The sequence below is a fragment of the Suncus etruscus genome, chromosome 1 (assembly GCF_024139225.1).
Source record: "Suncus etruscus isolate mSunEtr1 chromosome 1, mSunEtr1.pri.cur, whole genome shotgun sequence".
Lineage (NCBI taxonomy): Eukaryota > Metazoa > Chordata > Mammalia > Eulipotyphla > Soricidae > Suncus > Suncus etruscus.
The window spans coordinates 61,147,538-61,166,546 of record NC_064848.1 but is presented as its reverse complement, the minus strand read 5'-3'; the positions used below and the strand labels follow the sequence as shown (position 1 = coordinate 61,166,546).

The 19,009-nt window shown below is 50.1% G+C and overlaps 1 protein-coding gene and 1 non-coding gene across 5 annotated transcripts; one reads left to right on the top strand and one right to left on the bottom strand.

The window, feature by feature from the left end:
* Positions 1–2,008: 2,008 nt before the first annotated feature.
* On the bottom strand, positions 2,009–2,115 carry LOC125995904 (U6 spliceosomal RNA). Its single transcript, XR_007491183.1, has one exon. It is a non-coding gene; the product is annotated as a U6 spliceosomal RNA (small nuclear RNA).
* Positions 2,116–5,047: 2,932 nt separating this feature from the next.
* Positions 5,048–18,704, top strand: ATOSB (atos homolog B). 4 transcript variants are annotated; one of them, XM_049773392.1, is made up of 9 exons: positions 5,048–5,110; positions 14,606–14,749; positions 14,993–15,962; positions 16,107–16,165; positions 16,342–16,447; positions 16,558–16,716; positions 16,941–17,009; positions 17,102–17,277; positions 17,403–18,704. In XM_049773392.1, exons 3-9 carry the CDS (start codon positions 15,069–15,071, stop codon positions 17,554–17,556), a joined length of 1,617 nt encoding a protein of 538 aa, XP_049629349.1. In that variant the 5' UTR covers positions 5,048–5,110; positions 14,606–14,749; positions 14,993–15,068; the 3' UTR covers positions 17,557–18,704. The 4 variants fall into 4 exon arrangements, with proteins under 4 accessions (XP_049629349.1, XP_049629359.1, XP_049629332.1 ...); XM_049773402.1 differs by lacking the exon at positions 5,048–5,110 and adding an exon at positions 11,757–11,929; XM_049773375.1 differs by lacking the exon at positions 5,048–5,110 and adding an exon at positions 12,259–12,757.
* The last annotated feature ends 305 nt before the right edge of the window (positions 18,705–19,009 follow it).

Below are 19,009 nucleotides of genomic sequence, written 5' to 3'. Positions count from 1 at the left end.
GGTACTTACACTAGCCCTTTGTTCTATACTCCCACCCCCCCAGTCCTGGAGAAGTATCTTAAAATTTCTACCCATTTTTTTTGTTGTTTTCTTAAGATAAAATAGAATATTTTTCAAACTTCTCTTAAAATTGACATTTCCTGGGGTTGGGTAAAGTGGATTCCTTGTATGCAGCTGACACACATTTGATCCTTGGCATCTCATATGGTCCCTGAACCCACCAGGAGTGATCCCTGCGCATAGTAAATTCTGAGCACTGCTGGGTGTAGGCCAAAAACTTTAAAAATGATACTTCCTGTGGACTGCCTAGATAGTAGGGCTCTTGAACTGCACCTGGATGGCTTCAGTTTGATCCTGGCATCACATATGGAATGCACACCAGCAGGAGCAATTCCTGAATGCAAAGCCAGGAGTTAAACCTGAGCATCGTTGGGTATGCTGCCCATCCTCTGAACCACTGCAAAATGATATGTTCTTGTCAGAAAGATAGCTCAATGGGCTGAGTACATGCTTTGCATGCAGATGGCTTGGTTTCCATGCGCCTCCCTCACCAGCATATACCTAGAGTAACCCCTAAGTAATACTGAGTACCACTGAGTATGTTTTCAAAATTAAAATAATAAAAAAAATAAATACATATAACATGTCCTTATATTGGCCAACCTATTTCCCCCTTTACCCTTTGCTCAGAAACTAAAAGCAATGTATACAGTCTTGTGCCCTAATTTATTTATTTTTGTTCTGTGGGGATCACACCCAATGTTGCTCAGAAGTGTACAAAGGCCACACCCAGTAGGGGGCAGAGAAGAGTATGTACTTTTCAAACATATGCCCAGTCTCTTTCTGTTCTTCCTGTTTTGCCTGTTTATTTTCAGGCTACAGTTGGAGGTACTTTGGGCACCATGCTGTGCCCAAAACATGGAAATAGGACCAAGGGTTCCTGCACGCAAAGCATATTCTTCAGCTCTTTGAGTTCTCTCCACAGTCTTCTCTGGTATCTTTAATTTTTGGCTTTACATTAAGGACAAGTACAGTAGATATAGTGAAGCTGTCATTTCTGAAAGGTTGGGATTAATTAGAAAGACTTTTATAATTCTGGAAGCAGAAAAGTAGGAGGAGGCTAGAGAAGAGATAACTATAATGGAAGTCATGATATCACAGAGAAAATAGGAGAAAACTATCCTACAGAAAATATCAGACTAAAAAGTTACTTTTACACAGCATTCCCAGGAACCTGTGTATTCTCATATATGGTAATCAGCCCAGATTTGTGTTAAGATCAGAGAGCTAGGGCCCGGAGAGATAGCACAGCGGCGTTTGCCTTGCAAGCAGCCAATCCAGGACCAAAGGTGGTTGGTTCGAATCCCAGTATCCCATATGGTTCCCCCGTGCCTGCCAGGAACTATTTCTGAGCAGACAGCCAGGAGTAACCCCTGAGCACCGCCAGGTGTGGCCCCCCCCAAAAAAAAAAGATCAGAGAGCTAGCATCTACCAATCAAAGTTCCGTTGTAGTCTGTTAGGTTAGGCAGTGCTAGATCAGGTGGAATACTCGACACTGCATCAAAATTCCATGACATTGTAATCAATAATGAACTTGTAGGGTCTTTTGGAGGGCTGGACATCCAGCAGTGTTCAGGGTTTTCTCCTGGCTCTGCACTCAAGAATAATTCCCAGTGGGTTCAGGGTTCAGGGGACTATATAGGGTTCCAGCCAGGAAGTGAACCCATGTCAGCCACACACAAGGCCTGAGTAATTGGGTGTAACCTCTCTCTCTCTCTCTTTCTCTCTCTCTCTCACTCTCTCTCTCTCACACACACCACACACACATACACACATATATACGTGTACACATACATATACGTGTATACATGTTCTTTCTAAAAACCATTTTCTTCTTCTCTGTAAAACCAAAGCCCGAACTAAAAACCATTAAGTACTAGTATCCCTTTACCACAGTTCACTAGATCCTGGCTTTAGCTCTCTCTACATATTTTTTTCTCTTTTTAAAAAAAATATGGAACACTTCACGAATTTGTGTGTCATCCTTGCGCAGGGGCCATGCTAATCTTCTCTGTATCATTCCAATTTTAGTATATGTGCTGCCGAAGCGAGCACTATTTTTAATCCCGTCTTCAATTCTGAGATTGGAATATATGGTTCTGGTTTGGTTTTGTCTATTTCTTTGCTTTGTTTCTTTGTATTTAACATAAGTGACATTATCCATCAGTGATCACATACATTTCTGGTTTTATTTGTTGGCCACACCTGGCTGTGTGTAGGGCTTACCCCTGGTTTTGTATTTAGGGATCATTCCTGTTAGTGCTCAAGGAACTGTATATGGTGCTAGGGTTAGAACTTTGGCCATCTATGTCCAAAGCAAATGCCTTAACCTCTGTACTACCTCCATGGTCCCCCCCTTTTTTTTAGTCAAATATGATTTAGCATGGAGAGTACATGCCTTACATGTGTGAGGGGTTAAATTTGATCCTAAATTCTGTAAGAAAAAAAGAGAAGTGAAAAAATGTGTATAGGTTATATAAACTTAAATAGACAACAAAATATTCAATACCTAAAATTCTGACACCAACACAAATAACAAGTCCTGTTCTTTTTCTCTAGCAAACATTTCCAATTTTACTCTCTATAGGATTAAAGTATTGTTTTTGTTTGTTTTTGGTTATACACCCTGTGACGCTCAGGGGTTACTCCTGGCAATGTGCTCAGAAATCGCTCCTGGATCTAACCACGGCCTGTCCTGGATCAACCTCCTGCAAGGCAAACTCCCTACCGCTGCGCCATCGCGCCATCGCTCTGGTCCCTAGGATTCAAAGATTTTGAGATGACTATTTAAACAAGTTCCTTCAGCTGGAGAAATAGATAATAGAGAGGGTTTGGGTTTTGCACTGTACACAGTGACTGGTTCAATCTGGGCCTCCAAGGACTGGAGCCTGGAGCTATACTTGTCTTGCACGCCGCTCAGGTAGGTACTCGAGCACCAGCAGGAATAATTTCTGAGTGCAAAGTCAGAAGCATTCTGGGTGCGCCCCAAAACAAAACAGACAGAAAAAAATAAAAACCACCACAGAGCCATAAGTAAACTTCTTAGCACCGCTGAAGGTGGCCACAGTAAACAAATAAAACAAATTCCTTAAGGAAGAGGATTTTCATCCTTCCTTCCTTCCCTAGCACACACTGATGTTCACACCGGGGTTAAGTTAAATACAGAAAAGAGAAGAAAAAGTCACAGGTACCTAATATCTGATTATTTCAGAGAAATTGATCAGGTGCAATCCTTCAATACAATCGGCTGCTCAGAGGCTTCACAGGCCTTGGTCACTGCTCCGCACGGCTCCCGTGCTGCCACCTACCGATAGCTGGGAGCATAGATTCTCGCCGCTGAGAGAATCTATACCCTGGCAGGGGTCTCAAACAGCCCTCCGTACATTTTGTGACCCTGCCCTAGAGGAATCTTTTTTTGTTTTGTTTTGTTTTAGTTGTTTGGATCACACCCTCAATGTTCAAGGCTTACTACTGACTTTGCACTCAAGGATCACCCCGACTTTGCCTCCAGCAGCCCGCAAGTAAATTGAGTTTGAGACCCCTGGGAAGGTGGGGGTTGGAAGAGTCTGGAGAATTAAATTGCATACTGAAAATTTATACAGAGACCCTTTCCTGGGGCCGGAGAAATAGCATAGTGGATAGGGCTTTGCCTTGCATTCGGCCAACCTGAGCCAGCCAGAAGTGATTTATGTGCACAGAGGCAGGAATAACCCCTGAACACCACCAGGCGTGGCCCCTAAAAACGAACAAAAAATAAAGAACCTTTCCTCTGATTATAGATTGTCTATTTTTAAGCAGTTTATTTATTAATTAATTGGCTTTTGGGCCACATCAGGAAATGGTCAGGGGTTACTCCTGGCTCTGTGCCCAGAAATCACTCCTGGCAAGCCCAGGGGACCATATGGGAGGCCAGGAATCCAACCGGGTCCGTCCCAGGTCGGCCACATGCAAGGCAAATGCCTTACCACTATGCAATCTCTCCGGCTCCTGATTGTAGACCATCTTAACCCCTTATAACACAGGCTTGTACAATTCACATAGCTTCTCGGTAATCCACCTCCACAGAAACAGATCTGAATCCCAATTACTGTCTGTGCAACATCCGGACTATCACACAGCAGTGTAGCAAGAAACTTCTCAACGTGTGTGTGTGTGTGTGTGTGTGTGTGTGTGTGTGTGTGTGTGTGTGTGTGTAGTCTGTCTATCTGGAGGATCACTCCTGACGTTGCACGGCTCAGCTGCGTGCAAAGCAAGCGCTTTACCCTTGCACTAACTCTCTATTCCCGACAAAAACTGAGCCTCACAAATTTGAGCGACCACCGCCCGGATTGACCCTATTTCACAGAGCCCCCCTTTCCCCGGAGATTCCTTGCACGACCTCACCAGAAGTCCCTACAAAGAGGCTGAGAGCCTGCTCAGGCTCAGTGCCCCGAGGCCAGCCCGAATCTGCGGCGTGAACTGCTCGGTCGGTCGTGGCCCTGCAAGGCCAGAGGGAGGAGGCCCCGCCCCCTCGACCTGTCATCACAGAAGCCGCACGTGGCGGGGCGGGCCTCGGGCGAGCCGCAGCCTCCGATTGGTCTCCTCGGCCTTTCATTGGGGCCGCTCCGCCAATCAGAACCATCGGATCCGGACGGCCCCGGGGGTGAGGCGAGCCCGAGAAAGGAGCCGGGGTGGAGGCGGGAAAGCGGAGGAGAGAGAGATGCGGCGGGGAGGGGGCTGTGGCTGGCAGGGGGCCTGCTGGGCTCGGGTTCTGTGGGGCGGGATCCGATGGGGCGGAGGAAGAGTGGAGGATCTTGGGGAGAAGGGGGAGGTGACACCTGGGGGCGGAGACGATCTGATCCCCAGGGCGGAGCCTGAGGCCTCAGCGAAATGAGGAAAGGGGACTGACTGGAGGTGGGACCAGGGGAGAGGCCGGACCCCGGCCTTGCGGGGGCGGGTCTCGAAGCCAAGGGGCGAGGTTTGCCGGCCGAGGCTGCAACTAGGGCCGCTCAGTAACTCCCCTAATCCACGCACTACCACCCCAGGTGCCTCGGGACCCTCGGAACTGCAGGTGTGGAGGGGTGCGCGAAGAAGCAGGGTCATGCACTGAGGGGGTGCTCTTGGGCCGACTTGAGGCGGCTTGAGGGGGCTTGTTAGGGAAGGGAACGATCGGGCGACTGTTAGGGTGCGGGGAGGGGCAGAGGAGATGGAGGAGTTGGGTGCTCAGTTTTGGGGGCAGGGAGGGGCCTTCTGGGTGCCTCTTGGGGTGGAGATGCGCGAGAGTTCTTTGTGGAGGTGGGAGGTCTGAGGGGATGTGGACGCTTTCTGATGTCAAGGGTTGGAGGGGGAGAGTCTCCGAAGGAAGTTTGAGGGGAAAGGTGTGAAGTAGAAGGGCTGGTGGTCCAGATTGTTGGGGTGGGGGGTGGAGGGACCTTGGAGGATGAAGGGAAGGGATGGGGGTGCTGGGACTGTGTGAGGGGAAGGGATTCCGGATCCCAACTCTAGGGCTTTGAGAAAGTAATCATCTGCAGTGTGGAAACTCCCGGAAGTTGCCTGGGGATTTTGTTCTAGGAAAGAGAAAGATGGGATGAGTGGAGTGAGGAATCCTGCCTGTTTGTAGTGCACCTGGCCTTGCAACTTCTAACGCCACTTTCTGGCTTGAGCATTCTGCCAGAGCCTATGAGCTCTGTGACTTTTTCCTGAAATTGTTTCAGATCTGTCTACTTGAAACTAGGGTTTCTTCCCCCAGCTGCTATTCTTGGGGACTCTTTCCCCAGTTTAGTAAACCTAGTCTAGTTACAGTTCCTCCCAGAGGCCTGCTTTGGTCCTCATTTACCCCCTCCCCCTGCCTTTGCCCTGCCCTTAGGTTCTGGGTGTGCTCATTTTCCACTTCCTTCCTCACCCAGGGGCCTGCCTTGGTCCTTGCCGGTGTAGGAGCTGAGCCTTGCCAGGGACTTTGTACTCACAGGCCAGAGACCCCAGTTGTCAGCAGCAGGATCCTGATCTCACTTCCCACGGCTACCAGGAGTTATCCCGAGTGACTAAAAGCAACATTTTTAACACTTGCCAATTGACTTTCCCCACCCCTTTCCTTCTTTTGATTGAGGAAACCTCTAACCCTCAAGAATTCTGGGCTTGGGGCCTGAGCGATGGCACAGCCGTAGGGCTTTTGCCTTGCACCGGCTGATCCAGGACGGACCTGGATCCATCCCTGGTGTCCCATAAGGTCCCCCTAGCCAGGAGCGATTTCTGAGCGCATAGCCAAGGAGTAACTCCTGAGCATCACTGGTTTTTGTGGCCCAAAATTCAAAAACAAACAAAAAAAGAATTCTGGGCTTAAGAGTCAGATCTAGAGAGATAGTATAGCAGGTAAGGCATCTGTCTTGCAGACTGCCGATCCAGATCCAATGATCCAGATCCAACCCCAACATTAGACATGGTCTTCTGAGCCCCTCCAGGAGTGACAAGTTCAGTATAGAACTTTTGTGGGAAGGAGGAAATGGTGTAAAGTATGGAGGACCTTTGATCTAGGTTTTCAAAAGGCCCTCTATCATAGGCAGAACTCCAGAAGGGATATCAGGTTTGAGCTCAATTGAAAGAAGGATAGCCCTCCACATTTATGATTTGAAAACTGTCAGAATAAAGACTAGGACCTAGTTCTTTTGGTTGGGGAAGTACTAATTCTTTTAAGGGACTTGGTTTACTGCCAGGGATTTCGGGGGCGGGAGTGTGTTTGTGCACTATTAGGCTGCCTGAGAGATGGTGGGAAAGGCCTGCCTTATACACAGTGGCTGAATGAGTGTGACAGTGCTGCTGAAAAGGCTCCCAAGCCAGCCTTCTCTGGCTGAGACTGGCTGAGAAAGGAGGGGGTGCTGAGGCCAAACAAAGCCTTGGGGTAGGGTGGGGTAAAAAGCTGGCTGAAGCCCTTTGAGGAGGAGCTGGTTGCTATGGCAACACAGCTTCCCAGCCTGTCTGTCACAGGCTGGCCTCCAGTAGACTTAGGCCAACTTCCTTGGGTCTAGGGCATTTTTTGAGTGGGTGGGATATAAAGGAAAAACGGTTTGAGTTTGTCATGCTTTGGTTGGAATATATAGCCTTTCTGCTTTGCCCAAAGCAACAGAACATGTGATTGGACTCAGCCTCTGGAAGTCAGATATGAATTTCCAACGGAATTATAGTAGTTTAAGGCCAGAATAGAGAATCTTCTGTTGTCATCAGTTATGTACCAGTCCTAAATCAGGATCAAAACGATTGTGATTGGTGCAGGAATGATAGTACTGAAGTAGGGCATTTGCCTTGCATGTGGCTGACCTGGGTTCAGTTCCCTCCCCAGCATCCCATATGGTCCTCTGTGCATTGCCAAGAGTAATTACTGAGTGGAGAGCCAGGAGTTACCTTGAGCACCACTGGGTTTGGCCTAAGCAAAACAAACAAACATAGCAACTCTTATTTTTTTCTTGTTTCACAGTAAAAGGAATTAGGACCCAGGTTTCAGGATTACTGTTCTCTAGGTCCAGAGCTCATTGTTCCCTCAAAGCCTACTGAGCACCTATTATGTGCCAGGCAATGACATTGATTCTGAAAATACCAACTTAAACGAAACAACAAAGTTGTTCTCATAGAGCTTCTTATTTTAATAAAGGGAGAAAGGAGAGACTCATTACTGATGATATCATATAAAAACAAAAAGCAGGGTAAGAATTTTGGACAGCTACAAAAAAAGGACTATTGATTGAACCATGCTGTTTTTCCAGGCACACGGAGACTTGAAACATCTTTGATCCTTATCCCTGAACTATTGCCCTCTGACTTTTGTAGATAACTAAGGCTGGATCTATGGTAAAGGCATAAGATAGAACAAGGTGGGGTTATCAAGGTTCCTTTCCTGTGGAGTTGTTTGTTTACATGGTTTCCCAGTAGATTTTACTGAGAAAAATAGGCACTTATGTGGGTGGTCTGCAGCTTTATTCAAGCTGTTGAAATTTTCATTAATCCTGTGATTTAGCACTAGAGAAACAGCAAAGAAGCCAGTTCATAGCAATTGGTTTTATTCTCAAGGTTTCCCTCTGGTCTGAGGTAAGAAGGAGGCCTAAAGGAACTAAGTATTCCTTGTTTGTCCTTTCTAAGTCTAAAGCACAGGAAAAAATTGGGGGAGGAGAGCCTCTTTCGCTGTCCTATTACAGCTTGTCGCCCTTAGGGTTCACTACATGAAATAGAAAGTCGTTCACCTTCTGTGGCCTTGTACCTTAGAGGAATGCCACTTCACTTCTGGAGAATCAACCTTGAAGCTGGTCCTGGCTGATGCCAAGTTTCAGTTTTCCCCTTTTTTTGGTCCTGGTGTTTGCTTCTTATCTATTTGGAAGTATGGGAGAAAAGCCTTCTAAGCTCCAAATTGTTTGACTCACAAAAGCAGAGAGAAAAATCGATGATTAATTTTCTTTCTTTTTTTTTTTTTTTTTTTGATGATTAATTTTTTTAACTTGACTCCTAGGGCTGGCTTTTTAAAATGTTGTCTTGGGCTGGAGCTGTGGCTCAGCGTAGGGCATTTGCCTTGCACGCAGCTAACCTAGAGCTGACAGCGATTAGATCCCCCTTCGTCCCATATGTTCCTCCAAGCCAGGAGCGATATCTGAGTGCATAGCCAGGAGTAACCCCTTAGTGCTACTAGGTGTGGCCCCAAAACTAAATAAATAAATAAAAAATAAAAAGGTGTCTGCAGATTTCTGTCCTGGTCATTTAAAGACTAGAATGAAAATACTTAAGAATGCTGGTTCTACTGCTACTTAATTTGCCTGGGCCAATACTGGACCTGGGACTTGATGTCTCAGTTGGGTGGGTGGGGTGTTTAAAGAAAATTATGAGTCATGGGGGTGAAGAGTTAGGGATGTTTCCATCACAAGAGTTAAGGAAGTTTCCCCACATATATCACTCCTCCTGGACGCCTCCTTGAACAGAGACTAGCCAGTGAATAGGAAGTATTGGTGAGGGGATAATGCATCCTGATCTCAAAATGAAAGTTCCAAGAAAGTATGTTTGGGCCAGAAAAGTAGAATACTGGGTGTAAGGAGCTTGCCTTGCATACAGCAGATCCTGGTTCAATCCCCAGTACCAATTTCATGCCTGAGCATCAGTAGGAGTAAACCTGAGCACAGCAAGGTGTAGCCCCAGAAAACAACAATTTTTTCTCACTAAATATACACTTACTTCAGAAGTCCTGGGGGACTAAGTAAGACGAAATAAGTTATAGGGGCCGGAAAGATATTACAGCGGTAGGACATTTGCCGATCCAGGATGGACCTGGGTTCCATTCCCGGCATCCCATATGGTGTCAGTGCTGAGCTTGTCAGGAGCGATTTCTGAGCCAGGAGTCACCCCTGAGCGCAGGGGTTACAGATAGAAAAGAAAAAACATTTAATGAGAGAAGATAAGAATCACTATTTAACAAATTTTTCATTTATACTGGCATAAAAGCAGCTTTCTAAGCTTCCAACTGTCCTCTGGTCTCTGCCAAGTGGGAGAGATGAATGGGAGTGGGGATATCGGATGTGGGAAGAGCAGGCCGACTTTGAAGGTTGTCAAATTGTGTCTAGGGCGTCCTGTTTACTGGTCTTGGAAGAGGAAGGGCGGGAGTGAGAAGTATGAGGCTTCTGCCTTTGAACGGGTTAAATGGCAGGGCCCGGGGTGGCTTTGGACTCCGGCAGCCGAGAGGTTAACGAGATGGGCTGGGCGACTGAGTAGGCCTGCTCTGTCGCGAGCCAATGGGAGCGCAGCCCCCGAAGCGGGGCGTGCTTCATACTTGAGGTCTGGGCCAAGCTGGGCTCTCCTGGGCCAATGACGGGGAGCGCTGTCTGCACGGGGGGCGCGGCCTCGGGGGGCGTGGCAGCTCTGCCGCGGCGGAGGGGGTGGTGAAGCTGGGCGGGGCGGGCGGCCCCATCAGCTGGTAGGAAATGGCCTGTGAGTCAGAGGGGCAGCGGAGTCGGCTGCACGGAGCCGGAGCCGGGGCGGCCACCGGGAGGGTCAGTCGCGGGGAGGGGCGCGGCAGCAACTGCGGGGCTGCGGGCTCCGAAGCCCGCTAGTGTTGCACCCGAAGCCGAACCGAGGAGAGCCTAGCGGAGCGGTGCTGAGCCCGAGCCACCCTTTGTCTGGGTTGGGGGCCCGTGGAGGGGAGGTACCAGGCATTCGAGGGGAGGGACCGGGACGGGACGGGACGGGACGGAAGGGCCCGGAGCAGCGGCCGGAGCGACTGAGCCTATTTGGGAGTGGGGTGAGTGTGCTCTGGGGGAAATGAGCAAATCTCCGAAGATCCAGTGGGGAATGGGGCCTGTCCCAGGATGTGGGGAGCAGTGGGGTGAGAAATTACCTGGGAAGCTGGGAAAGGGTGGAGGGGGGCAGTCCACAAGAACCAGCAAAATGGGAGCTGACTTGAGCCTGTCAGCCTGTTGAGGGGCCATCTCCCTTCAGCTGAAGGTGGAGCGTTCTAGCCAGCTGTCAAGGGGTTGGTGAGGTTGACCTTCCTCCCTCGGTGGTGGTCCCTGGGAACAGTGGCCCTAGCTTGTGTGGATCTGTGTCAGACAAACATGTAAAGCGGTTTACAGCAGTTCTCCCCAACAGGATGAGTGTGGAAAACACATGCAGAGGAATTTTTTCTCGCCACCCTTGTTCTGGATATTATTCTTTCTGAAGGGAACGGGAGGGGAGAGCAGCTTGTACCAACACCTACTTCCCCCACCTTCCAGGCCTAGCAGGTGTATAGGGTACAGACCCCACGGTATTATGGGACTTGTTGTTTTTGCTGGCCTTGCTCCCGTGGCCTGTTGGGAGCTGTAGTCCTTGCCAGTCACAGCCTGGTACAGCTGTTGGATGCCAGCTGCTGCCCACCCCCCTACACCGAGTGAGGTTGGGCCTACCGCGTCCCCCATCCCCCACCCCGAAGTCCTGCCCCATGAGTCAGCTTGAAGTCATGATCTAGAGCCAGACTGACTGGGTGGCAGGGAAGTGAGTCTCGGGCTTCTTATTTGACAAGGCAGGAACTGAGAGGACTCTGGGGTAATAAACAGATACCAGGCGTGCTGGGGTCAAGTAGGGCATCGTGTCATCACCTGGCTTCCCCCAGGGCAAGGGCTCTGCGCCACTCCGGAAGCCACTGGGAGGGAGGACCTGGTAGGTGGGGGTGCTAAGGAAGAGGCTCTTCCTGAATCTGTGACTCCAGTAAAGGAAAGGAGGGACAGAGATTAGTACAGGTTGTACCTTCAGACAGAACTCCACTTGGCATTCTGCCCTTTCCAGCCATTCCACCCACCACAAAGAACCAGCCTTTCCACAGGGATCCTAATTCTAACGAGAACTCAGTGAAATAGGATAATATGGGGTACAATGATGGCAAGTTGGTGTAGGAGAGCTTCACAGTGCCCTTCTCCCTCTTCTTGCCCCTCTCTTTCTTCCATGGTTGCTAATTTTAACCCATACAATTTGTCTGCTTTGTTCTGCCCTGTTTCCTCTAGAACAGGGGTCTCAAACTCGCGGCCCACCGGTCCCAAACGGCCCTCCGTACAACATTTTGTGGCCCTGCCCAAGAGGAGTCTGTGTTTGTTTTGTTTTAGTTGTTTGGGTCACACCCTCCAATGTTCAAGGCTTACTACTGACTTTGCACTCAAGGATCACCCCGACTTTGCCTCCTGGGGCCCCCAGGTAAATTGAGTTTGAGACCCCTGCTCTAGACTGATTAGAACTGCTATCCAGATCTCTGTTTTGTTTTGCTTTATTTTTTGGTTTTGTTTTTTAATTTTTGGGTCACACCCAATGCCTCTCCGGGGTTATTCATGGCTCTGCATTCAGAAATGACTCCTGGCAGGCTCTCGGGATCATCTGGAATGCTGGGGATCAAACCCAGGTTCAAGGCAAATTCACTACCTGCTGTGCTTTCCCTCCAGCCACCATTCTACATTTTTTTTTCCTCCATCCCTTCATGTTGCTATTTATATTGTCGTGGTGGCCCTTAGTTGTGGTACTTGATGGGGCTGCTGTACTGGCACCAGGCAGTTGATTGGCTTAATTGTGGTGCATACACATGTGCTTCCCTGAGATTGCACTAGTTGTGTTGCAGGCACACATTCTGATTGTAGTGCTTGACGGGTATTGCAGGCCTGGTTGTTGGCCTGGTTGTTGGTAGTTGGAGTGCTGGTACCCAGTTGGCTGTGAGGCCCTAGAGACTGCACACATTGGTACTGCACCAAGGGTGCCTTTGGAACCCTGCTCTGCACATGTAGTCCCTCATCCACCTTTTGTTAAGCCCTCCTATGTGCTTACACCTGTGCTTCGAGTTGAGGCGTGGGATCCAAGCCTACTCTCAAGAACCCTATTAGTTTAGATGCCTTCCCCATAGGGTTGAGCAAAACTGTCACTGGATTACAGAAAGCAGTGACACTGCCATGGGTGAGGTCTCAGAAGAGACAGAGCAATCTGGACTCTGGGGTTGTAAGAGCAGTTTCTTGGGAGGGGAGGCAATGGCCTGGTTAAGGACAGTCAGGGCTTGGGCTCAAACATGGGGCTTATTCCTAGAACTTCAAAGGCATTATGGATAGCAGGCTTCACAATTACTGTCTAGAAGAGAATCAGATCTTGAGCTCTATTGTCCTCATGAAGAAAGATCAACATCACCCACTCTGGGCTCCTGAGGATGCACTAGTCAGTGAAGACCATCTTGTGGACTGGTAGAAAAGTAAGGGTTTGAGGGTTCGTGGATATGCTGGGAAGGGTTCGGTGGTTCTCCCAATTGTTTTCAGCTTTCTGACTACCACTGCCTTATCTCTAGCTTGCAGAGCCTCTGAGGGGCGGCCCTAGAAAGTGCCTTCTGGCATTATCTCCTCCCCAGACTTGTTTAGGGTTAGATTTAGATTCTGTTCATGGGAAAGACTGATGGAGCCTTTGGGAGTTTAAGGCTAAAAGGCCTGCTGGGTTTTTTTTTTTTTTGGGGGGGGGCTCACACCCAGCAGCACTCAGGGGTTTCTCCTGGCTCTGTGCTCATAAATCGCTCCTGGCAGGCTTGGGGGACCATATGGGATGCCAGGAATCGAACCAGGGTTTGTCCTGGGTTGACTGCATGGGCTCCTAAAAGACCTGCTTTGAGCTGAACTGAGGTTTGTTCTTCTAAGAAAGACTGAAGGGGTGAGTTTCTATAAACTTCTGCTCTTTGGGCTCTTATTCCTTTCCTTTTTTTTTTTTTTTTTTTTTTTTTTTTTGGACCACAGCCAGCGCCGCTCAAGGGTTACTCCTGGCTATGTGCTCAGAAACCACTCCTAGCCTAGGAAAATATATGGGATACCGGGGATCGAACCACAGTCCATCCTAGGTTAGTGCATGCAAGGCAGATGCCCCACCACTTGCATCACTGAACCTGCCTCTCCTTTCTTATTCTTAGATATATGGGAAAGGACTTGTACATCTTGGAACCACTGAGGACTTGAATGGAGGACTGAATTTTTGCCCTTACCATCTCTCAGCTGGCATGATATCTTGGACCATGGGTATCACTTCTTTTTGTTTGGTCTTTGTTTAAAGGCCACATCTGGCAGTTTTGGGGAGGTTTTGTTGTTTTGTTGGTTTTTTTTTTTTTTTCAGTGCTCAGGCATCATTCCCCAAGGAAGCGGGTAAAGGGTATCCATATATACTGAAGATTGAACTCAGGACTCACTCATGAATATATATGCTTTAACCCTTTGAGCTAGCTTCCTGGTGCTATTTTTAGGTATTTTACTCTGGTCTCACTCAGGTCAGGGTGGGGGGGCCAGTATTGATCCAGACTACTAACCCCCTTGCTTGAACTTACATCTCTCATTCTTGTATATATATTTGGCAGGGGAGGGGGAAATATTGGGTTTTTTTTTAATAACCAGAAGTGCTCATGGCTTACTCCTGGCTTTGTGTTCAGGAATCACACCTGGCAGTTCTCAGGGGAACATATGGAAGATTTGAACCTGGGCCAGCTGCATGATAGGCAATCACCCTACCTGCTATACTGTCACTCTGACCTATTTCTCCCACCCGTATTGCATGGAACCAAGTCTTATCTTGTCTCTGACTCCTTTGTCAGCCCAGTGCTGCCCTCTCCCCCACCCCACTAGGCTCCAGGTCTCAATTTTGCCCATTTTGTGTGAGGTACTCCTCACCTGGGAAGTGGAGGGCCTGCATTGGACTCTGTTGGCCCACAATAAGAGAGAAGCCAGGGGGCTGGAGCGATAGCACAGCAGTAGGGCATTTGCCTTGCAAGCCAATCCAGGACAGACCTTGGCTCTATCCCCGGTGTCCCATGTGGACCCCCAAGCCAGGAGTGATTTCTGAGCACATAGCCAGGAGTAACCCCTGAGCATCCCAGGGTGTGGCCCAAAAAGCAGAGAGAGAGAGAGGAGAGAGAAAAGAATGGAAAGAGAGAGAGAGAGAGAGAGAGAGAGAGAGAGAGAGAGAGAGAGAGAAGTTTGTATGAGAGAGAGAAGTGTGTATGAGAGAGAAAGAGAGATGTCATAGCCCCAATTTCAGGGTTCCTGGCTCATGTCTGTATTTCTCTCCTCAGGGTCTGGCTGAGCCCAGGAGCTGCACGGAATGGTGGCAGTCACCTTGCCAGTGCAGCAGGCATGGACCAGACTGCAACCTAGAAGAGCAAGGCATCAGTCAAGAAAAGGAAATACACAACTAAGCTTCAGGCCTCTTCATCGGGGTGAGTGCCTGGAGTGGCGGTGGGAGCCAGATCCAAGAAGATACCTGACCTAAGCACTGCCCCTCCCAGAACTTGAAAGTGGCCTCTATGCCCATCATCCCATCATCTGTGGGACTTTGTACTCCTCCATCCCCCAGGATTCTATAAGGTCATTCCGGCCAGGGGAGTTTCTGAAACTCAGTGGGGAAGAGTAATACTATTTGATTCACCTGACTCCCTTTCCTTTTCTTCTCTTTTATACAGATGTTCCCAGACCTCCCAGCCCAGGCCCAGCATAAAGGCTGTGGGGGAGGGCCCCCCTGACCCAAGGGGGGGCTTCATGCGCCACGTGCAGGTGGAGCCATCTCCATCCTCAGAGCCAGAGGCTGGCCCTTCGCAGCCTGCAGCCAGGCAGGGGGCCCTCCAAGGTGGCCTGCTCATGGGCTACAGCCCAGCAGGGGGGGCAGCGTCCCCCGGGGTCTACCAGGTATCCATCTTTTCCCCTCCATCTGGTGCCTCCGAACCTCACAGGGCCCTGAAGCGGCCGGCCCCACCCACTGAGGGGCCCCGGGAGCTGAAGCGAGGCCCTGGGCTGGGGGCCAGAGAGGGAGTCTCCCCTGAAGACCCACTGACCACGGGGCTCTTGGGGCCAGAGGGACTGGGGCCGGGACTGGGCGTGGCCAGCCAACATTTCTGCCATCATGGCCTCTGTGTTGTGGAACAGGGAGGTAGCACCACCTCACCTTGGACTTCCGGGGCCCAGAGTCCCCTCTGGCACCCATCAAATGCTTCCTGCGATACTTTGCACACCAGAGACTGGGCTTCTCCAGATCCAGGGGGACAAGGGTTGCTGGGGGAGTGCCCACGGTCAGGCCATCCAGGCCAATTGCACACACTTGACACTGATTTGCACCGTCTTGCACAAATAGGGGGCAAGAGCCCAGTGGCCGGGGTGGGCAATGGGGGCAGTCCCTGGCCTAGGAAATCCCCTGGCACTGCCAATGGGCACAGTCCCGAGCACACACCCCCTGGCCCTGGACCTCCAGGCCCCTGCCCTACCAAGAGAAGGCTGCTTCCTGCTGGAGAAGCTCTGGATGCCAGCTCTGAGGATGAGGGGCCAGCCCCTCGGAGGCGCCGGGGAACCCTGGGCCACCCTACTGCTGCCAACAGTTCTGATGCCAAAGCCACACCCTTCTGGAGCCACCTTCTGCCTGGGCCCAAAGAGCCTGTGTTGGTAAGCAGGGAGCAGAGATAGTGTATGGGGAAAGGTGAAGAACCATTTACTTGTCCCTAGGACGACTTGTGATGAACCACTGAGCCCACACATAACTGTTCTGCATTCCACCACCCTGTCTCAAAAATCAATCTCCTCTCATAGGACCCAACAGACTGCAGTCCCATGGGGCGGAGGCTGAAAGGTGCCCGTCGCCTGAAACGGTAAGGAACCACTTTTTCCCCTCTATCTCATCCATGGGAATGGGGACAAAAGTCTGTGATCCTCTCCAAGACCAGGGCAGGGACTCCAAAGTAGGAAACTCAGTCATGGGGAAGGTGGACACAGACATTCCAGATCATCTCCAAGCCCAACCACTCTGTGTCCCCTCCCCTGCCAGGAGCTCTCTTCGAAGCCTCCGGAAGGGGCCCGGCCTGCTGAGCTCCCCCAGTGCCTCCCCTGTTCCTACCCCCACCATCAGCCGTACCCTACTGGGCAACTTTGAGGTAGTTCCCCTTGGGTTTTGGGATTGGTGGGTCCTGGGGGAAGTGGGTTTGTGGATAAGGAAAGAGAAGGGCAACTCTTTCATAACATGCTTTCCTCATGCCCACCCCAGGAATCATTGCTTCGAGGACGCTTTGCACCATCTGGCCACATCGAGGGCTTCACCGCAGAGATTGGAGCTAGTGGATCCTACTGCCCCCAGCATGTCACGCTGCCTGTCACTGTCACCTTTTTTGATGTTTCTGAGCAAAATGCCCCGGCTCCCTTCCTGGTATGACCTAACCCCAAAACAAAGTAAATTCGACTGGAGTATAGACTAGAGGGCATGGCAGAGGATAGGATACATTTTTTTCTCAGATGGGAGAGTGTCGGGGCCAGATTGGTCTTCTGATAAGAAACAGGGAGAGGGGCAGGACCAGGCCAGGGCCTAGAGTGAGAGATTACAGAGTGGATGACTGGGAATCTCCATGGCTGATGGCTCCATGGCTTTCCCAGGGCGTCGTGGACCTGAACCCCCTGGGGAGGAAGGGTTACAGTGTGCCCAAGATGGGCACCATCCAAGTGGTGAGTTTTCTCTGAGGGCAAGGGAGTGAGTGGGGAGAGAGGCAGTCAGCTCCTAGGCCTTACAAACCTTGTCTCTCCTGCCTGCCCCCCAGACCTTATTTAACCCAAACCAGACTGTGGTGAAGATGTTCCTTGTGACCTTTGACTTCTCGGACATGCCTGCTGCCCACATGACCTTCCTGCGCCATCGCCTCTTTTTGGTGCCTGTGGGTGAGGAGGGGAATGCTAGCCCCACCCGCCGCCTCCTCTGCTACTTACTGCACCTCAGGTGAGCACAGGGCCCAATATCATGGGAAAGGCCAGGTGAAGAGGACCCTTCGCAAATTGGCTTGCTCTTTCCTCTAGTCTCTAGTCCTCTAGTCTCCACTGATTGCTCATGCTGTCTTCTTCCAGGTTCCGAAGCTCCCGCTCTGGCCGCTTAAGCCTACATGGAGACATCCGCCTGCTTTTTTCCCGCCGGAGCCTGGAACTGGACACAGGGCTCCCCTATGAACTACAGGCTGTAACAGAGGCCCCTCACAATCCACGTTATTCACCTCTGCCCTGATAACTAGTGCCCTGAACTTCTGTGGGCCAAGGACCTGCCATCTGCTCTCTTCTGGACAGAGTGGTCATGTGGATCAAAGGCGAGAGACTCTCCAGGCTTAAATTAAAGCCCTCGCCATGCTCGTGCCCAAATTGGTTATTTGGGTGTTTCCAGCTTCAGATCCTTGCCACACTCTGCCCATCTCTGAGTACTCCATGTGCCTGCCCCTCCCCACCCATTCCCAGGCCAGCTTAGATAGTGAGGAGAAAGGAACCAGTTACCTTGAGGTCATCCCACGTTCCCAGGCAAGTCATGCCAGCGTTGCCTCCCTGTCCTGGCAGGGGTCACTTATTATGTTATTTATTTTTAATTTATAATTTATTCAAATTGGATTGCCTTGGTAACCACCCAAACCTGAAAATTGGTGTTGCCCTTCCCACTCCTAGATATTGCTTCGCCCTCAGGGACTGAAGAGGCTGAGGTGATAGCTGTGGAGAACTAACTGATCTCCCTCAGCTGAGGGCAAAGAGGTTATTCCGGAAGGACTGAGTCACTAGCCAAAGACTCAGGTGCCCCTATGCCCCTCTTTCCTAGTCCTTTCACCTTATCCACCCTCTGACCTCTCTGAAAACCAACTCAAGTGTGTGTGCACAGGCACTTAGACAGGTGTGTGTGTGTGAGAGAGAAAGAGAGAGAGAGAGAGAGAGAAAGAGAGTGAGTGAGAGAGAGAGAGAAAGAGAGAGAGAGAATGTCTGTGCCTGTTTATACACACCTCATGAGTGTTAATGACCCTTCATCTCAGGCTCCAGACCCCACTTGTCCTTGTTCTCCTGCCTCTGTCTCCTTGTTTTGGGGTCCTGACTGAGGGAGGTGTTTAGGGGGCAGAGTCAGGGCCATGGACTGGGTACCTCCTCTCACCCGGCCAGACTCTGACCCAACCTACCTCAGCTGGGGTGAGGGGTATCCCTCAAACTCAGATGTGATTCCCAGCTACCCTACTTCCCACTCCACACTCTGATTGAGCCTTAGCCCTGACTCTTAGGACTGGGCTGAGGGGAACATGCATTTGATGAAACTTGAAAAAAAAAAAAAAAAAAACAGGAAAAATTGTACCTGGTACTTTTTTTAGGGAAAAAAAATAAAGAATAAATCTTGTTTGGAAACTTGAATTAAGACTTAACTTTTTCTGCTGGGAAAAAACTTGGAACTAGGAATGGATTTTAACTGGAACTGGTACTCTTTCCTCTCTCCCACAGAGGGACACAAGAAGCTCTAGATGAGGACCCACAAATTATGATCAACACTAAAAAAACAAAAAAAGAAAAAACGAGGGGGGGGGCGGATAGATAGCATGGAGATAAAGCGTTTGCCTTTTATGCAGAAGGACCGTGGTTCGAATCCTGGCATCCCATATGGTCCCCTGTGCCTGCCAGGGGCGACTTCTGAGCACAGAGCCGGGAGTAAACCCCGAGCC